Here is a 20,561-nt window from a genome sequence, read left to right as displayed (position 1 = left end):
TTATCAAAAAAAAAAGTGGGAAAAGCTTGAAAAAACCACCAAAAACTTTTTTACAATAAAATAATTTAAGTGTAATAACATCTACTGATTCCGCAAGATCAATATTAAAAGAAGTGGGAAAAGCCTGAAAACCACAAAAACTTTTTTACAATATAATAATTTGAGTGTAATAATACCAACTAATTCTGCAAAATCAATGCATGGTATATTTGACTCAAGTTACTGATGTCAGTTCTCTTGTTAAGTACATTAGAGGTTTTTAATATGAAACACATCTCTAAGAACTGTCTTTTCGACAGGTTGCGTTCATTGCAAAGGATCTTGGCTTCATCAAAGTCCACCTTATGTTTTGTATCTATTGCATGTTGGGCTAAGGCACAAGTTGGTTTTTTCAAATTGATATCACTACGGTGTGAAATTAAACGTGATTTTAAAGCTCGCTTTGTTTGCCCTACATAACATGCGTCACATTCAGCACAAGGTATGTGGTAGACCACATTAACCTGTTCCAAAGGGGACAAGGGTGTTTTAGTCTTAGAGAACAAATTTCTGACTGATCTTGCGTTCTTAATTGCAATCTTAACAGGAATATTATTATTTTTATATAGTTTAATAAGTTTATCAGTAACCTGAGGAAAATAAGGAAGTGAAGAAAACTGGGAAACAGGAGTCCCAAGATTAGTAGTAGGCAGAATTGTGATGTTAACAGTATTATTCGATATTGATCTAAGTTGGTCACCATTGGGTATGTCGTTCAGAGAAGAACCGTAACTTTGGGAAAAAAGAAATTTATTGATAAGGGATGAAGGGTAGGAATTATCTACCAATATACTTCTGAGTAACAGAAGGGATTCCCTTCGATTAACCGGATGTGTCAACCTATGTAGCCTGCAGCTTAAAGCTTTAATAAGATTTATTTTATATTTAAAAGGATGACAAGAATGGTAGTTGAGAAACCTATTAGAGGCCATTGGTTTCCTATACCAGCTTGTACAGAGTGTGTTATCTCCACTTCTAGTGACACGCATGTCCAAGAAGGGGATACTCTGGTTGTTGGGGTCCTCGAGTTCACATGTGAACTGCAAGTGAGGATCAAACCCATTGAAGATGGATAAGGTGGCCTGAGTCTTGTCTGGTGGTAAGGCTAGTAATAGGTCGTCCACATAACGTTTAACAAAAGGAACTTGAAAATCTAAATAACCCAGCCGGTCAGAAACTAAATCATCCAAAACATAATTCACTAGGATGGGTGAAATCGAGGAACCCATTGGTGTCCCAAAAATTTGTAAATAAAATTTGTCGTTGAAGACCAAAAAATTAGTGTCAAACACTAATTGGAGCAATTCTGCAAACACTTCCCAGGAAACTGGAGAATTGGGTTGGATAATATTCCAATGATTTCTTAGTGAAGTAAGGACACTAGCCAAGGGAAGGTTAGTAAAAAGTGAAACTACATCAAAACTCACCAAAATATAACCATGTGGTAGCTTCAAGTCATTAATAAATTCACTAAATTGAAAAGAGTCAACAATGTTGTAATCATTATTGTAATTATAAGATTTTGACAAGATATCAGTCAAAAATTTAGCAATATGTATATTAGGTGAATTAATTGAGGAAACAATAGGCCTCATGCTCAATGTGGGCTTGTGAATTTTGGGCAGACAATAAAATCTTGGAGCATAACCATCATAATTATGTAATGACTTAGCTAAAGTTTGATCTATGATCTTAATATTTTTTAAATGAGTAATGAATTTATTAATTTTGTTAGAAAATTTTGAACAGGGGTTTGAAGTAAGAGGTTGGTAATACCTAACGTCATCTAACAATGATTGACTGAGGCTGATGTATTGATCTTTATCCATAAGAACAGTGGCATTGCCTTTGTCACTGGTGAGAACGAGAAGATTAGGGTGGGTTTTTAAAAACGATACCGTTTCCCTATAAATCTTATCAATTTCAGAAATGGATTGCCTAGGGCGGTTGGTATAATTCAACAGAATGTTGTTAGAAGATGACCTTAGGGAAAGAAGATCAGCATTGTCTGCATGAGACAATATATTTTCCACATCTGCAAGGGTCCTACTGATTGAATAATCTTTGAAGGTAGGTTCCAGACCAAATTTAGGGCCCAAAGATAATAACTTTAGAATATTTTGAGGAACATCCACATTAGAAAGATTCTTTATCCAATTAGGATTAAATGGAATTTTGTGGAAGTCTGGTGTACCCAATTTATCAAGCTTACTCTGAAGATGTAAAATAGTTTTATTATAAACGAAATTAAATTTCTTGTGTAAAGAGGTCTCAAACCTATCTAACAAAGATGCAGGTAAAGTGTGATCTAAGAAATCAGTGACATTATTTATTTGACCAAAAATGAATTTAATATCTGAATGAACCTTCGATATATGGAAATTAAGTAATCGTGCCCTCACCTGTCTATTAAGAGCCTGGCTCCTGCGTTGGAGTGTGTGATCGTGGGTTCCTGTGGTAGTAGTAAGTATGTTAGAAGTGGTGTCTGTGATAAATCTAGGAATTTTCTTGGTTCTCCTGCACTCTAGAAGGAAAGTTCTTCTTGCTTCAGCTGTAGCTAGTTTTTCGGTCAGATTGGTCCATCTCTTAAGCTTTTTCACTGGTAGTTCCCCATGGATGCGCCTGGTATTAGCGTAAAAACCCTCTGTAACAGAAGACATCATAAAGGAGTACGACCGTCAATTCCAATATAACAAAGGAGCACTCGTAAGTGTAGGGTTTTATCGGTCAAGTGGGTGAAAAAAGAGACAAAGAATTCAGCTACTTCATCTATTTATTGAAGACGTTTCGTCTACTGCTCAGTAGACATCATCAGTTCATCTACAAAAAGAGTGTTATAAGAAACAACATCCAAAAGAGAGGTAAAAAAGCACTAGCGTTACCTTAAAAAGACATGTAGCAAAAGATAAGATGTACATAGTAAAAAAAACCTTATCCATGAACCAATGTAATGTATAAGTATGTAACATTTAAGTGTATAGTTAATATTTAAAAACTTTAGTACAGCCAAAGACAAGACCATGTGGTAACAGTCACATATAAAAAACAAGTGGAAAAAAGCTGGCTTGCTTTTTTTTCCGAAGTCAAGAATGAACCAAGAAAAAACCAGATTCACACTTCCAAAAATTTAGTAGTGTTTAAGCATACTTCATTTTAACCTTAGGCAACATCATTAAATGAATATAGTGCTAATATGCAACTTCGAAAATTTAAAGTTGAATAGTTACCAGCAGGTCATCCTAGCCCAACGGACACACAAAAGAAAATGGAGTTTGAATTATCAGGTGTAAACTGACATCTCGCCAAGAGGCAGGCAACCTTTAAAAAATTTTATAACAAAGAGTGACTGACAACTGCAGCGCAGCGCGGTAAAATTTAAATTGATGTATTTAAAACAGTTATAAAAGTGTTTAAAAAGTGAAAGTAATATCAAGAAGTAATCAAGGGATGTACCTTATACCTCGTAGACAAGAATCACAGTTTATTTTAAACAAGTGAGGGCACTTCACACAATTATATGGAAAAGTGCCTACGTTAGTACTGGTCATCCAGTTACTAACGAATATATAAGATAGTACAATAGTATAACTCCCATATATCGCAGCTCAAAATGCAAGAAAAAATATGCAATAATTTAAGAAAATTTATAAATCAGTTTAGCAAATTGTAATTTATAATTAATATCAATAATGCAAAATTTTATCCTATGGAAAATTTTAAATTGTTCAATCTATTAAGTAACTGTTATTATCAAAAAAAAAAGTGGGAAAAGCTTGAAAAAACCACCAAAAACTTTTTTACAATAAAATAATTTAAGTGTAATAACATCTACTGATTCCGCAAGATCAATATTAAAAGAAGTGGGAAAAGCCTGAAAACCACAAAAACTTTTTTACAATATAATAATTTGAGTGTAATAATACCAACTAATTCTGCAAAATCAATGCATGGTATATTTGACTCAAGTTACTGATGTCAGTTCTCTTGTTAAGTACATTAGAGGTTTTTAATATGAAACACATCTCTAAGAACTGTCTTTTCGACAGGTTGCGTTCATTGCAAAGGATCTTGGCTTCATCAAAGTCCACCTTATGTTTTGTATCTATTGCATGTTGGGCTAAGGCACAAGTTGGTTTTTTCAAATTGATATCACTACGGTGTGAAATTAAACGTGATTTTAAAGCTCGCTTTGTTTGCCCTACATAACATGCGTCACATTCAGCACAAGGTATGTGGTAGACCACATTAACCTGTTCCAAAGGGGACAAGGGTGTTTTAGTCTTAGAGAACAAATTTCTGACTGATCTTGCGTTCTTAATTGCAATCTTAACAGGAATATTATTATTTTTATATAGTTTAATAAGTTTATCAGTAACCTGAGGAAAATAAGGAAGTGAAGAAAACTGGGAAACAGGAGTCCCAAGATTAGTAGTAGGCAGAATTGTGATGTTAACAGTATTATTCGATATTGATCTAAGTTGGTCACCATTGGGTATGTCGTTCAGAGAAGAACCGTAACTTTGGGAAAAAAGAAATTTATTGATAAGGGATGAAGGGTAGGAATTATCTACCAATATACTTCTGAGTAACAGAAGGGATTCCCTTCGATTAACCGGATGTGTCAACCTATGTAGCCTGCAGCTTAAAGCTTTAATAAGATTTATTTTATATTTAAAAGGATGACAAGAATGGTAGTTGAGAAACCTATTAGAGGCCATTGGTTTCCTATACCAGCTTGTACAGAGTGTGTTATCTCCACTTCTAGTGACACGCATGTCCAAGAAGGGGATACTCTGGTTGTTGGGGTCCTCGAGTTCACATGTGAACTGCAAGTGAGGATCAAACCCATTGAAGATGGATAAGGTGGCCTGAGTCTTGTCTGGTGGTAAGGCTAGTAATAGGTCGTCCACATAACGTTTAACAAAAGGAACTTGAAAATCTAAATAACCCAGCCGGTCAGAAACTAAATCATCCAAAACATAATTCACTAGGATGGGTGAAATCGAGGAACCCATTGGTGTCCCAAAAATTTGTAAATAAAATTTGTCGTTGAAGACCAAAAAATTAGTGTCAAACACTAATTGGAGCAATTCTGCAAACACTTCCCAGGAAACTGGAGAATTAGGTTGGATAATATTCCAATGATTTCTTAGTGAAGTAAGGACACTAGCCAAGGGAAGGTTAGTAAAAAGTGAAACTACATCAAAACTCACCAAAATATAACCATGTGGTAGCTTCAAGTCATTAATAAATTCACTAAATTGAAAAGAGTCAACAATGTTGTAATCATTATTGTAATTATAAGATTTTGACAAGATATCAGTCAAAAATTTAGCAATATGTATATTAGGTGAATTAATTGAGGAAACAATAGGCCTCATGCTCAATGTGGGCTTGTGAATTTTGGGCAGACAATAAAATCTTGGAGCATAACCATCATAATTATGTAATGACTTAGCTAAAGTTTGATCTATGATCTTAATATTTTTTAAATGAGTAATGAATTTATTAATTTTGTTAGAAAATTTTGAACAGGGGTTTGAAGTAAGAGGTTGGTAATACCTAACGTCATCTAACAATGATTGACTGAGGCTGATGTATTGATCTTTATCCATAAGAACAGTGGCATTGCCTTTGTCACTGGTGAGAACGAGAAGATTAGGGTGGGTTTTTAAAAACGATACCGTTTCCCTATAAATCTTATCAATTTCAGAAATGGATTGCCTAGGGCGGTTGGTATAATTCAACAGAATGTTGTTAGAAGATGACCTTAGGGAAAGAAGATCAGCATTGTCTGCATGAGACAATATATTTTCCACATCTGCAAGGGTCCTACTGATTGAATAATCTTTGAAGGTAGGTTCCAGACCAAATTTAGGGCCCAAAGATAATAACTTTAGAATATTTTGAGGAACATCCACATTAGAAAGATTCTTTATCCAATTAGGATTAAATGGAATTTTGTGGAAGTCTGGTGTACCCAATTTATCAAGCTTACTCTGAAGATGTAAAATAGTTTTATTATAAACGAAATTAAATTTCTTGTGTAAAGAGGTCTCAAACCTATCTAACAAAGATGCAGGTAAAGTGTGATCTAAGAAATCAGTGACATTATTTATTTGACCAAAAATGAATTTAATATCTGAATGAACCTTCGATATATGGAAATTAAGTAATCGTGCCCTCACCTGTCTATTAAGAGCCTGGCTCCTGCGTTGGAGTGTGTGATCGTGGGTTCCTGTGGTAGTAGTAAGTATGTTAGAAGTGGTGTCTGTGATAAATCTAGGAATTTTCTTGGTTCTCCTGCACTCTAGAAGGAAAGTTCTTCTTGCTTCAGCTGTAGCTAGTTTTTCGGTCAGATTGGTCCATCTCTTAAGCTTTTTCACTGGTAGTTCCCCATGGATGCGCCTGGTATTAGCGTAAAAACCCTCTGTAACAGAAGACATCATAAAGGAGTACGACCGTCAATTCCAATATAACAAAGGAGCACTCGTAAGTGTAGGGTTTTATCGGTCAAGTGGGTGAAAAAAGAGACAAAGAATTCAGCTACTTCATCTATTTATTGAAGACGTTTCGTCTACTGCTCAGTAGACATCATCAGTTCATCTACAAAAAGAGTGTTATAAGAAACAACATCCAAAAGAGAGGTAAAAAAGCACTAGCGTTACCTTAAAAAGACATGTAGCAAAAGATAAGATGTACATAGTGAAAAAAAACCTTATCCATGAACCAATGTAATGTATAAGTATGTAACATTTAAGTGTATAGTTAATATTTAAAAACTTTAGTACAGCCAAAGACAAGACCATGTGGTAACAGTCACATATAAAAAACAAGTGGAAAAAAGCTGGCTTGCTTTTTTTTCCGAAGTCAAGAATGAACCAAGAAAAAACCAGATTCACACTTCCAAAAATTTAGTAGTGTTTAAGCATACTTCATTTTAACCTTAGGCAACATCATTAAATGAATATAGTGCTAATATGCAACTTCGAAAATTTAAAGTTGAATAGTTACCAGCAGGTCATCCTAGCCCAACGGACACACAAAAGAAAATGGAGTTTGAATTATCAGGTGTAAACTGACATCTCGCCAAGAGGCAGGCAACCTTTAAAAAATTTTATAACAAAGAGTGACTGACAACTGCAGCGCAGCGCGGTAAAATTTAAATTGATGTATTTAAAACAGTTATAAAAGTGTTTAAAAAGTGAAAGTAATATCAAGAAGTAATCAAGGGATGTACCTTATACCTCGTAGACAAGAATCACAGTTTATTTTAAACAAGTGAGGGCACTTCACACAATTATATGGAAAAGTGCCTACGTTAGTACTGGTCATCCAGTTACTAACGAATATATAAGATAGTACAATAGTATAACTCCCATATATCGCAGCTCAAAATGCAAGAAAAAATATGCAATAATTTAAGAAAATTTATAAATCAGTTTAGCAAATTGTAATTTATAATTAATATCAATAATGCAAAATTTTATCCTATGGAAAATTTTAAATTGTTCAATCTATTAAGTAACTGTTATTATCAAAAAAAAAAGTGGGAAAAGCTTGAAAAAACCACCAAAAACTTTTTTACAATAAAATAATTTAAGTGTAATAACATCTACTGATTCCGCAAGATCAATATTAAAAGAAGTGGGAAAAGCCTGAAAACCACAAAAACTTTTTTACAATATAATAATTTGAGTGTAATAATACCAACTAATTCTGCAAAATCAATGCATGGTATATTTGACTCAAGTTACTGATGTCAGTTCTCTTGTTAAGTACATTAGAGGTTTTTAATATGAAACACATCTCTAAGAACTGTCTTTTCGACAGGTTGCGTTCATTGCAAAGGATCTTGGCTTCATCAAAGTCCACCTTATGTTTTGTATCTATTGCATGTTGGGCTAAGGCACAAGTTGGTTTTTTCAAATTGATATCACTACGGTGTGAAATTAAACGTGATTTTAAAGCTCGCTTTGTTTGCCCTACATAACATGCGTCACATTCAGCACAAGGTATGTGGTAGACCACATTAACCTGTTCCAAAGGGGACAAGGGTGTTTTAGTCTTAGAGAACAAATTTCTGACTGATCTTGCGTTCTTAATTGCAATCTTAACAGGAATATTATTATTTTTATATAGTTTAATAAGTTTATCAGTAACCTGAGGAAAATAAGGAAGTGAAGAAAACTGGGAAACAGGAGTCCCAAGATTAGTAGTAGGCAGAATTGTGATGTTAACAGTATTATTCGATATTGATCTAAGTTGGTCACCATTGGGTATGTCGTTCAGAGAAGAACCGTAACTTTGGGAAAAAAGAAATTTATTGATAAGGGATGAAGGGTAGGAATTATCTACCAATATACTTCTGAGTAACAGAAGGGATTCCCTTCGATTAACCGGATGTGTCAACCTATGTAGCCTGCAGCTTAAAGCTTTAATAAGATTTATTTTATATTTAAAAGGATGACAAGAATGGTAGTTGAGAAACCTATTAGAGGCCATTGGTTTCCTATACCAGCTTGTACAGAGTGTGTTATCTCCACTTCTAGTGACACGCATGTCCAAGAAGGGGATACTCTGGTTGTTGGGGTCCTCGAGTTCACATGTGAACTGCAAGTGAGGATCAAACCCATTGAAGATGGATAAGGTGGCCTGAGTCTTGTCTGGTGGTAAGGCTAGTAATAGGTCGTCCACATAACGTTTAACAAAAGGAACTTGAAAATCTAAATAACCCAGCCGGTCAGAAACTAAATCATCCAAAACATAATTCACTAGGATGGGTGAAATCGAGGAACCCATTGGTGTCCCAAAAATTTGTAAATAAAATTTGTCGTTGAAGACCAAAAAATTAGTGTCAAACACTAATTGGAGCAATTCTGCAAACACTTCCCAGGAAACTGGAGAATTAGGTTGGATAATATTCCAATGATTTCTTAGTGAAGTAAGGACACTAGCCAAGGGAAGGTTAGTAAAAAGTGAAACTACATCAAAACTCACCAAAATATAACCATGTGGTAGCTTCAAGTCATTAATAAATTCACTAAATTGAAAAGAGTCAACAATGTTGTAATCATTATTGTAATTATAAGATTTTGACAAGATATCAGTCAAAAATTTAGCAATATGTATATTAGGTGAATTAATTGAGGAAACAATAGGCCTCATGCTCAATGTGGGCTTGTGAATTTTGGGCAGACAATAAAATCTTGGAGCATAACCATCATAATTATGTAATGACTTAGCTAAAGTTTGATCTATGATCTTAATATTTTTTAAATGAGTAATGAATTTATTAATTTTGTTAGAAAATTTTGAACAGGGGTTTGAAGTAAGAGGTTGGTAATACCTAACGTCATCTAACAATGATTGACTGAGGCTGATGTATTGATCTTTATCCATAAGAACAGTGGCATTGCCTTTGTCACTGGTGAGAACGAGAAGATTAGGGTGGGTTTTTAAAAACGATACCGTTTCCCTATAAATCTTATCAATTTCAGAAATGGATTGCCTAGGGCGGTTGGTATAATTCAACAGAATGTTGTTAGAAGATGACCTTAGGGAAAGAAGATCAGCATTGTCTGCATGAGACAATATATTTTCCACATCTGCAAGGGTCCTACTGATTGAATAATCTTTGAAGGTAGGTTCCAGACCAAATTTAGGGCCCAAAGATAATAACTTTAGAATATTTTGAGGAACATCCACATTAGAAAGATTCTTTATCCAATTAGGATTAAATGGAATTTTGTGGAAGTCTGGTGTACCCAATTTATCAAGCTTACTCTGAAGATGTAAAATAGTTTTATTATAAACGAAATTAAATTTCTTGTGTAAAGAGGTCTCAAACCTATCTAACAAAGATGCAGGTAAAGTGTGATCTAAGAAATCAGTGACATTATTTATTTGACCAAAAATGAATTTAATATCTGAATGAACCTTCGATATATGGAAATTAAGTAATCGTGCCCTCACCTGTCTATTAAGAGCCTGGCTCCTGCGTTGGAGTGTGTGATCGTGGGTTCCTGTGGTAGTAGTAAGTATGTTAGAAGTGGTGTCTGTGATAAATCTAGGAATTTTCTTGGTTCTCCTGCACTCTAGAAGGAAAGTTCTTCTTGCTTCAGCTGTAGCTAGTTTTTCGGTCAGATTGGTCCATCTCTTAAGCTTTTTCACTGGTAGTTCCCCATGGATGCGCCTGGTATTAGCGTAAAAACCCTCTGTAACAGAAGACATCATAAAGGAGTACGACCGTCAATTCCAATATAACAAAGGAGCACTCGTAAGTGTAGGGTTTTATCGGTCAAGTGGGTGAAAAAAGAGACAAAGAATTCAGCTACTTCATCTATTTATTGAAGACGTTTCGTCTACTGCTCAGTAGACATCATCAGTTCATCTACAAAAAGAGTGTTATAAGAAACAACATCCAAAAGAGAGGTAAAAAAGCACTAGCGTTACCTTAAAAAGACATGTAGCAAAAGATAAGATGTACATAGTGAAAAAAACCTTATCCATGAACCAATGTAATGTATAAGTATGTAACATTTAAGTGTATAGTTAATATTTAAAAACTTTAGTACAGCCAAAGACAAGACCATGTGGTAACAGTCACATATAAAAAACAAGTGGAAAAAAGCTGGCTTGCTTTTTTTTCCGAAGTCAAGAATGAACCAAGAAAAAACCAGATTCACACTTCCAAAAATTTAGTAGTGTTTAAGCATACTTCATTTTAACCTTAGGCAACATCATTAAATGAATATAGTGCTAATATGCAACTTCGAAAATTTAAAGTTGAATAGTTACCAGCAGGTCATCCTAGCCCAACGGACACACAAAAGAAAATGGAGTTTGAATTATCAGGTGTAAACTGACATCTCGCCAAGAGGCAGGCAACCTTTAAAAAATTTTATAACAAAGAGTGACTGACAACTGCAGCGCAGCGCGGTAAAATTTAAATTGATGTATTTAAAACAGTTATAAAAGTGTTTAAAAAGTGAAAGTAATATCAAGAAGTAATCAAGGGATGTACCTTATACCTCGTAGACAAGAATCACAGTTTATTTTAAACAAGTGAGGGCACTTCACACAATTATATGGAAAAGTGCCTACGTTAGTACTGGTCATCCAGTTACTAACGAATATATAAGATAGTACAATAGTATAACTCCCATATATCGCAGCTCAAAATGCAAGAAAAAATATGCAATAATTTAAGAAAATTTATAAATCAGTTTAGCAAATTGTAATTTATAATTAATATCAATAATGCAAAATTTTATCCTATGGAAAATTTTAAATTGTTCAATCTATTAAGTAACTGTTATTATCAAAAAAAAAAGTGGGAAAAGCTTGAAAAAACCACCAAAAACTTTTTTACAATAAAATAATTTAAGTGTAATAACATCTACTGATTCCGCAAGATCAATATTAAAAGAAGTGGGAAAAGCCTGAAAACCACAAAAACTTTTTTACAATATAATAATTTGAGTGTAATAATACCAACTAATTCTGCAAAATCAATGCATGGTATATTTGACTCAAGTTACTGATGTCAGTTCTCTTGTTAAGTACATTAGAGGTTTTTAATATGAAACACATCTCTAAGAACTGTCTTTTCGACAGGTTGCGTTCATTGCAAAGGATCTTGGCTTCATCAAAGTCCACCTTATGTTTTGTATCTATTGCATGTTGGGCTAAGGCACAAGTTGGTTTTTTCAAATTGATATCACTACGGTGTGAAATTAAACGTGATTTTAAAGCTCGCTTTGTTTGCCCTACATAACATGCGTCACATTCAGCACAAGGTATGTGGTAGACCACATTAACCTGTTCCAAAGGGGACAAGGGTGTTTTAGTCTTAGAGAACAAATTTCTGACTGATCTTGCGTTCTTAATTGCAATCTTAACAGGAATATTATTATTTTTATATAGTTTAATAAGTTTATCAGTAACCTGAGGAAAATAAGGAAGTGAAGAAAACTGGGAAACAGGAGTCCCAAGATTAGTAGTAGGCAGAATTGTGATGTTAACAGTATTATTCGATATTGATCTAAGTTGGTCACCATTGGGTATGTCGTTCAGAGAAGAACCGTAACTTTGGGAAAAAAGAAATTTATTGATAAGGGATGAAGGGTAGGAATTATCTACCAATATACTTCTGAGTAACAGAAGGGATTCCCTTCGATTAACCGGATGTGTCAACCTATGTAGCCTGCAGCTTAAAGCTTTAATAAGATTTATTTTATATTTAAAAGGATGACAAGAATGGTAGTTGAGAAACCTATTAGAGGCCATTGGTTTCCTATACCAGCTTGTACAGAGTGTGTTATCTCCACTTCTAGTGACACGCATGTCCAAGAAGGGGATACTCTGGTTGTTGGGGTCCTCGAGTTCACATGTGAACTGCAAGTGAGGATCAAACCCATTGAAGATGGATAAGGTGGCCTGAGTCTTGTCTGGTGGTAAGGCTAGTAATAGGTCGTCCACATAACGTTTAACAAAAGGAACTTGAAAATCTAAATAACCCAGCCGGTCAGAAACTAAATCATCCAAAACATAATTCACTAGGATGGGTGAAATCGAGGAACCCATTGGTGTCCCAAAAATTTGTAAATAAAATTTGTCGTTGAAGACCAAAAAATTAGTGTCAAACACTAATTGGAGCAATTCTGCAAACACTTCCCAGGAAACTGGAGAATTAGGTTGGATAATATTCCAATGATTTCTTAGTGAAGTAAGGACACTAGCCAAGGGAAGGTTAGTAAAAAGTGAAACTACATCAAAACTCACCAAAATATAACCATGTGGTAGCTTCAAGTCATTAATAAATTCACTAAATTGAAAAGAGTCAACAATGTTGTAATCATTATTGTAATTATAAGATTTTGACAAGATATCAGTCAAAAATTTAGCAATATGTATATTAGGTGAATTAATTGAGGAAACAATAGGCCTCATGCTCAATGTGGGCTTGTGAATTTTGGGCAGACAATAAAATCTTGGAGCATAACCATCATAATTATGTAATGACTTAGCTAAAGTTTGATCTATGATCTTAATATTTTTTAAATGAGTAATGAATTTATTAATTTTGTTAGAAAATTTTGAACAGGGGTTTGAAGTAAGAGGTTGGTAATACCTAACGTCATCTAACAATGATTGACTGAGGCTGATGTATTGATCTTTATCCATAAGAACAGTGGCATTGCCTTTGTCACTGGTGAGAACGAGAAGATTAGGGTGGGTTTTTAAAAACGATACCGTTTCCCTATAAATCTTATCAATTTCAGAAATGGATTGCCTAGGGCGGTTGGTATAATTCAACAGAATGTTGTTAGAAGATGACCTTAGGGAAAGAAGATCAGCATTGTCTGCATGAGACAATATATTTTCCACATCTGCAAGGGTCCTACTGATTGAATAATCTTTGAAGGTAGGTTCCAGACCAAATTTAGGGCCCAAAGATAATAACTTTAGAATATTTTGAGGAACATCCACATTAGAAAGATTCTTTATCCAATTAGGATTAAATGGAATTTTGTGGAAGTCTGGTGTACCCAATTTATCAAGCTTACTCTGAAGATGTAAAATAGTTTTATTATAAACGAAATTAAATTTCTTGTGTAAAGAGGTCTCAAACCTATCTAACAAAGATGCAGGTAAAGTGTGATCTAAGAAATCAGTGACATTATTTATTTGACCAAAAATGAATTTAATATCTGAATGAACCTTCGATATATGGAAATTAAGTAATCGTGCCCTCACCTGTCTATTAAGAGCCTGGCTCCTGCGTTGGAGTGTGTGATCGTGGGTTCCTGTGGTAGTAGTAAGTATGTTAGAAGTGGTGTCTGTGATAAATCTAGGAATTTTCTTGGTTCTCCTGCACTCTAGAAGGAAAGTTCTTCTTGCTTCAGCTGTAGCTAGTTTTTCGGTCAGATTGGTCCATCTCTTAAGCTTTTTCACTGGTAGTTCCCCATGGACTACATGGATAGTCACATTCAGCACAAGGTATGTGGTAGACCACATTAACCTGTTCCAAAGGGGACAAGGGTGTTTTAGTCTTAGAGAACAAATTTCTGACTGATCTTGCGTTCTTAATTGCAATCTTAACAGGAATATTATTATTTTTATATAGTTTAATAAGTTTATCAGTAACCTGAGGAAAATAAGGAAGTGAAGAAAACTGGGAAACAGGAGTCCCAAGATTAGTAGTAGGCAGAATTGTGATGTTAACAGTATTATTCGATATTGATCTAAGTTGGTCACCATTGGGTATGTCGTTCAGAGAAGAACCGTAACTTTGGGAAAAAAGAAATTTATTGATAAGGGATGAAGGGTAGGAATTATCTACCAATATACTTCTGAGTAACAGAAGGGATTCCCTTCGATTAACCGGATGTGTCAACCTATGTAGCCTGCAGCTTAAAGCTTTAATAAGATTTATTTTATATTTAAAAGGATGACAAGAATGGTAGTTGAGAAACCTATTAGAGGCCATTGGTTTCCTATACCAGCTTGTACAGAGTGTGTTATCTCCACTTCTAGTGACACGCATGTCCAAGAAGGGGATACTCTGGTTGTTGGGGTCCTCGAGTTCACATGTGAACTGCAAGTGAGGATCAAACCCATTGAAGATGGATAAGGTGGCCTGAGTCTTGTCTGGTGGTAAGGCTAGTAATAGGTCGTCCACATAACGTTTAACAAAAGGAACTTGAAAATCTAAATAACCCAGCCGGTCAGAAACTAAATCATCCAAAACATAATTCACTAGGATGGGTGAAATCGAGGAACCCATTGGTGTCCCAAAAATTTGTAAATAAAATTTGTCGTTGAAGACCAAAAAATTAGTGTCAAACACTAATTGGAGCAATTCTGCAAACACTTCCCAGGAAACTGGAGAATTAGGTTGGATAATATTCCAATGATTTCTTAGTGAAGTAAGGACACTAGCCAAGGGAAGGTTAGTAAAAAGTGAAACTACATCAAAACTCACCAAAATATAACCATGTGGTAGCTTCAAGTCATTAATAAATTCACTAAATTGAAAAGAGTCAACAATGTTGTAATCATTATTGTAATTATAAGATTTTGACAAGATATCAGTCAAAAATTTAGCAATATGTATATTAGGTGAATTAATTGAGGAAACAATAGGCCTCATGCTCAATGTGGGCTTGTGAATTTTGGGCAGACAATAAAATCTTGGAGCATAACCATCATAATTATGTAATGACTTAGCTAAAGTTTGATCTATGATCTTAATATTTTTTAAATGAGTAATGAATTTATTAATTTTGTTAGAAAATTTTGAACAGGGGTTTGAAGTAAGAGGTTGGTAATACCTAACGTCATCTAACAATGATTGACTGAGGCTGATGTATTGATCTTTATCCATAAGAACAGTGGCATTGCCTTTGTCACTGGTGAGAACGAGAAGATTAGGGTGGGTTTTTAAAAACGATACCGTTTCCCTATAAATCTTATCAATTTCAGAAATGGATTGCCTAGGGCGGTTGGTATAATTCAACAGAATGTTGTTAGAAGATGACCTTAGGGAAAGAAGATCAGCATTGTCTGCATGAGACAATATATTTTCCACATCTGCAAGGGTCCTACTGATTGAATAATCTTTGAAGGTAGGTTCCAGACCAAATTTAGGGCCCAAAGATAATAACTTTAGAATATTTTGAGGAACATCCACATTAGAAAGATTCTTTATCCAATTAGGATTAAATGGAATTTTGTGGAAGTCTGGTGTACCCAATTTATCAAGCTTACTCTGAAGATGTAAAATAGTTTTATTATAAACGAAATTAAATTTCTTGTGTAAAGAGGTCTCAAACCTATCTAACAAAGATGCAGGTAAAGTGTGATCTAAGAAATCAGTGACATTATTTATTTGACCAAAAATGAATTTAATATCTGAATGAACCTTCGATATATGGAAATTAAGTAATCGTGCCCTCACCTGTCTATTAAGAGCCTGGCTCCTGCGTTGGAGTGTGTGATCGTGGGTTCCTGTGGTAGTAGTAAGTATGTTAGAAGTGGTGTCTGTGATAAATCTAGGAATTTTCTTGGTTCTCCTGCACTCTAGAAGGAAAGTTCTTCTTGCTTCAGCTGTAGCTAGTTTTTCGGTCAGATTGGTCCATCTCTTAAGCTTTTTCACTGGTAGTTCCCCATGGATGCGCCTGGTATTAGCGTAAAAACCCTCTGTAACAGAAGACATCATAAAGGAGTACGACCGTCAATTCCAATATAACAAAGGAGCACTCGTAAGTGTAGGGTTTTATCGGTCAAGTGGGTGAAAAAAGAGACAAAGAATTCAGCTACTTCATCTATTTATTGAAGACGTTTCGTCTACTGCTCAGTAGACATCATCAGTTCATCTACAAAAAGAGTGTTATAAGAAACAACATCCAAAAGAGAGGTAAAAAAGCACTAGCGTTACCTTAAAAAGACATGTAGCAAAAGATAAGATGTACATAGTGAAAAAAACCTTATCCATGAACCAATGTAATGTATAAGTATGTAACATTTAAGTGTATAGTTAATATTTAAAAACTTTAGTACAGCCAAAGACAAGACCATGTGGTAACAGTCACATATAAAAAACAAGTGGAAAAAAGCTGGCTTGCTTTTTTTTCCGAAGTCAAGAATGAACCAAGAAAAAACCAGATTCACACTTCCAAAAATTTAGTAGTGTTTAAGCATACTTCATTTTAACCTTAGGCAACATCATTAAATGAATATAGTGCTAATATGCAACTTCGAAAATTTAAAGTTGAATAGTTACCAGCAGGTCATCCTAGCCCAACGGACACACAAAAGAAAATGGAGTTTGAATTATCAGGTGTAAACTGACATCTCGCCAAGAGGCAGGCAACCTTTAAAAAATTTTATAACAAAGAGTGACTGACAACTGCAGCGCAGCGCGGTAAAATTTAAATTGATGTATTTAAAACAGTTATAAAAGTGTTTAAAAAGTGAAAGTAATATCAAGAAGTAATCAAGGGATGTACCTTATACCTCGTAGACAAGAATCACAGTTTATTTTAAACAAGTGAGGGCACTTCACACAATTATATGGAAAAGTGCCTACGTTAGTACTGGTCATCCAGTTACTAACGAATATATAAGATAGTACAATAGTATAACTCCCATATATCGCAGCTCAAAATGCAAGAAAAAATATGCAATAATTTAAGAAAATTTATAAATCAGTTTAGCAAATTGTAATTTATAATTAATATCAATAATGCAAAATTTTATCCTATGGAAAATTTTAAATTGTTCAATCTATTAAGTAACTGTTATTATCAAAAAAAAAAGTGGGAAAAGCTTGAAAAAACCACCAAAAACTTTTTTACAATAAAATAATTTAAGTGTAATAACATCTACTGATTCCGCAAGATCAATATTAAAAGAAGTGGGAAAAGCCTGAAAACCACAAAAACTTTTTTACAATATAATAATTTGAGTGTAATAATACCAACTAATTCTGCAAAATCAATGCATGGTATATTTGACTCAAGTTACTGATGTCAGTTCTCTTGTTAAGTACATTAGAGGTTTTTAATATGAAACACATCTCTAAGAACTGTCTTTTCGACAGGTTGCGTTCATTGCAAAGGATCTTGGCTTCATCAAAGTCCACCTTATGTTTTGTATCTATTGCATGTTGGGCTAAGGCACAAGTTGGTTTTTTCAAATTGATATCACTACGGTGTGAAATTAAACGTGATTTTAAAGCTCGCTTTGTTTGCCCTACATAACATGCGTCACATTCAGCACAAGGTATGTGGTAGACCACATTAACCTGTTCCAAAGGGGACAAGGGTGTTTTAGTCTTAGAGAACAAATTTCTGACTGATCTTGCGTTCTTAATTGCAATCTTAACAGGAATATTATTATTTTTATATAGTTTAATAAGTTTATCAGTAACCTGAGGAAAATAAGGAAGTGAAGAAAACTGGGAAACAGGAGTCCCAAGATTAGTAGTAGGCAGAATTGTGATGTTAACAGTATTATTCGATATTGATCTAAGTTGGTCACCATTGGGTATGTCGTTCAGAGAAGAACCGTAACTTTGGGAAAAAAGAAATTTATTGATAAGGGATGAAGGGTAGGAATTATCTACCAATATACTTCTGAGTAACAGAAGGGATTCCCTTCGATTAACCGGATGTGTCAACCTATGTAGCCTGCAGCTTAAAGCTTTAATAAGATTTATTTTATATTTAAAAGGATGACAAGAATGGTAGTTGAGAAACCTATTAGAGGCCATTGGTTTCCTATACCAGCTTGTACAGAGTGTGTTATCTCCACTTCTAGTGACACGCATGTCCAAGAAGGGGATACTCTGGTTGTTGGGGTCCTCGAGTTCACATGTGAACTGCAAGTGAGGATCAAACCCATTGAAGATGGATAAGGTGGCCTGAGTCTTGTCTGGTGGTAAGGCTAGTAATAGGTCGTCCACATAACGTTTAACAAAAGGAACTTGAAAATCTAAATAACCCAGCCGGTCAGAAACTAAATCATCCAAAACATAATTCACTAGGATGGGTGAAATCGAGGAACCCATTGGTGTCCCAAAAATTTGTAAATAAAATTTGTCGTTGAAGACCAAAAAATTAGTGTCAAACACTAATTGGAGCAATTCTGCAAACACTTCCCAGGAAACTGGAGAATTAGGTTGGATAATATTCCAATGATTTCTTAGTGAAGTAAGGACACTAGCCAAGGGAAGGTTAGTAAAAAGTGAAACTACATCAAAACTCACCAAAATATAACCATGTGGTAGCTTCAAGTCATTAATAAATTCACTAAATTGAAAAGAGTCAACAATGTTGTAATCATTATTGTAATTATAAGATTTTGACAAGATATCAGTCAAAAATTTAGCAATATGTATATTAGGTGAATTAATTGAGGAAACAATAGGCCTCATGCTCAATGTGGGCTTGTGAATTTTGGGCAGACAATAAAATCTTGGAGCATAACCATCATAATTATGTAATGACTTAGCTAAAGTTTGATCTATGATCTTAATATTTTTTAAATGAGTAATGAATTTATTAATTTTGTTAGAAAATTTTGAACAGGGGTTTGAAGTAAGAGGTTGGTAATACCTAACGTCATCTAACAATGATTGACTGAGGCTGATGTATTGATCTTTATCCATAAGAACAGTGGCATTGCCTTTGTCACTGGTGAGAACGAGAAGATTAGGGTGGGTTTTTAAAAACGATACCGTTTCCCTATAAATCTTATCAATTTCAGAAATGGATTGCCTAGGGCGGTTGGTATAATTCAACAGAATGTTGTTAGAAGATGACCTTAGGGAAAGAAGATCAGCATTGTCTGCATGAGACAATATATTTTCCACATCTGCAAGGGTCCTACTGATTGAATAATCTTTGAAGGTAGGTTCCAGACCAAATTTAGGGCCCAAAGATAATAACTTTAGAATATTTTGAGGAACATCCACATTAGAAAGATTCTTTATCCAATTAGGATTAAATGGAATTTTGTGGAAGTCTGGTGTACCCAATTTATCAAGCTTACTCTGAAGATGTAAAATAGTTTTATTATAAACGAAATTAAATTTCTTGTGTAAAGAGGTCTCAAACCTATCTAACAAAGATGCAGGTAAAGTGTGATCTAAGAAATCAGTGACATTATTTATTTGACCAAAAATGAATTTAATATCTGAATGAACCTTCGATATATGGAAATTAAGTAATCGTGCCCTCACCTGTCTATTAAGAGCCTGGCTCCTGCGTTGGAGTGTGTGATCGTGGGTTCCTGTGGTAGTAGTAAGTATGTTAGAAGTGGTGTCTGTGATAAATCTAGGAATTTTCTTGGTTCTCCTGCACTCTAGAAGGAAAGTTCTTCTTGCTTCAGCTGTAGCTAGTTTTTCGGTCAGATTGGTCCATCTCTTAAGCTTTTTCACTGGTAGTTCCCCATGGATGCGCCTGGTATTAGCGTAAAAACCCTCTGTAACAGAAGACATCATAAAGGAGTACGACCGTCAATTCCAATATAACAAAGGAGCACTCGTAAGTGTAGGGTTTTATCGGTCAAGTGGGTGAAAAAAGAGACAAAGAATTCAGCTACTTCATCTATTTATTGAAGACGTTTCGTCTACTGCTCAGTAGACATCATCAGTTCATCTACAAAAAGAGTGTTATAAGAAACAACATCCAAAAGAGAGGTAAAAAAGCACTAGCGTTATCTTAAAAAGACATGTAGCAAAAGATAAGATGATAAGACATACATATATATATATATATAAATATATATATATATATATATATATATATAACGTTTGGCATTGCTGTACTCAGGTAGCTGTAGCTTCCTCCGTGGATGTGTTAGTTGTTGCTCTCGAATCCTGAGGGTCTTCTAACATTACAGCCACAAATTGGTTTCGTTGCTCCTGTTTGGCTATACCATACTGATGACGACTAATAAGTCAGAAACACGTGTCTGTGGTTGCATTCCATCTTATGCATATTTTGTATATA

General features: G+C 34.6%; 1 protein-coding gene across 13 annotated transcripts; it reads right to left on the bottom strand.

Moving 5' to 3' along the window:
- Window positions 1-1,384: 1,384 nt before the first annotated feature.
- LOC126889919 (uncharacterized) lies at window positions 1,385-20,210 on the bottom strand. 13 transcript variants are annotated; one of them, XR_007700222.1, is made up of 4 exons: window positions 19,790-20,210; window positions 16,004-16,245; window positions 10,015-10,256; window positions 5,023-6,469 (listed from the first exon to the last, which is right to left on the bottom strand). XR_007700222.1 is itself a non-coding variant. In XM_050658653.1 (2 exons), the coding sequence occupies exons 1-2, from the start codon at window positions 20,048-20,050 to the stop codon at window positions 2,636-2,638; spliced, it is 309 nt and encodes a 102-aa protein (XP_050514610.1). In that variant the 5' UTR covers window positions 20,051-20,210; the 3' UTR covers window positions 1,385-2,635. The 13 variants fall into 13 exon arrangements, 9 of the variants coding, with proteins under 9 accessions (XP_050514610.1, XP_050514609.1, XP_050514603.1 ...); XR_007700220.1 differs by lacking the exons at window positions 5,023-6,469; window positions 16,004-16,245; window positions 19,790-20,210 and adding exons at window positions 1,385-2,683; window positions 13,801-14,522; XR_007700223.1 differs by lacking the exon at window positions 16,004-16,245 and having other exon boundaries at window positions 5,018-6,469.
- Between the last annotated feature and the right edge of the window lie 351 nt (window positions 20,211-20,561).

This window comes from Diabrotica virgifera, chromosome 8 (genome assembly GCF_917563875.1).
Source record: "Diabrotica virgifera virgifera chromosome 8, PGI_DIABVI_V3a".
Taxonomy (NCBI): domain Eukaryota; kingdom Metazoa; phylum Arthropoda; class Insecta; order Coleoptera; family Chrysomelidae; genus Diabrotica; species Diabrotica virgifera.
This window is presented reverse-complemented; position numbering and strand designations above follow the sequence as displayed.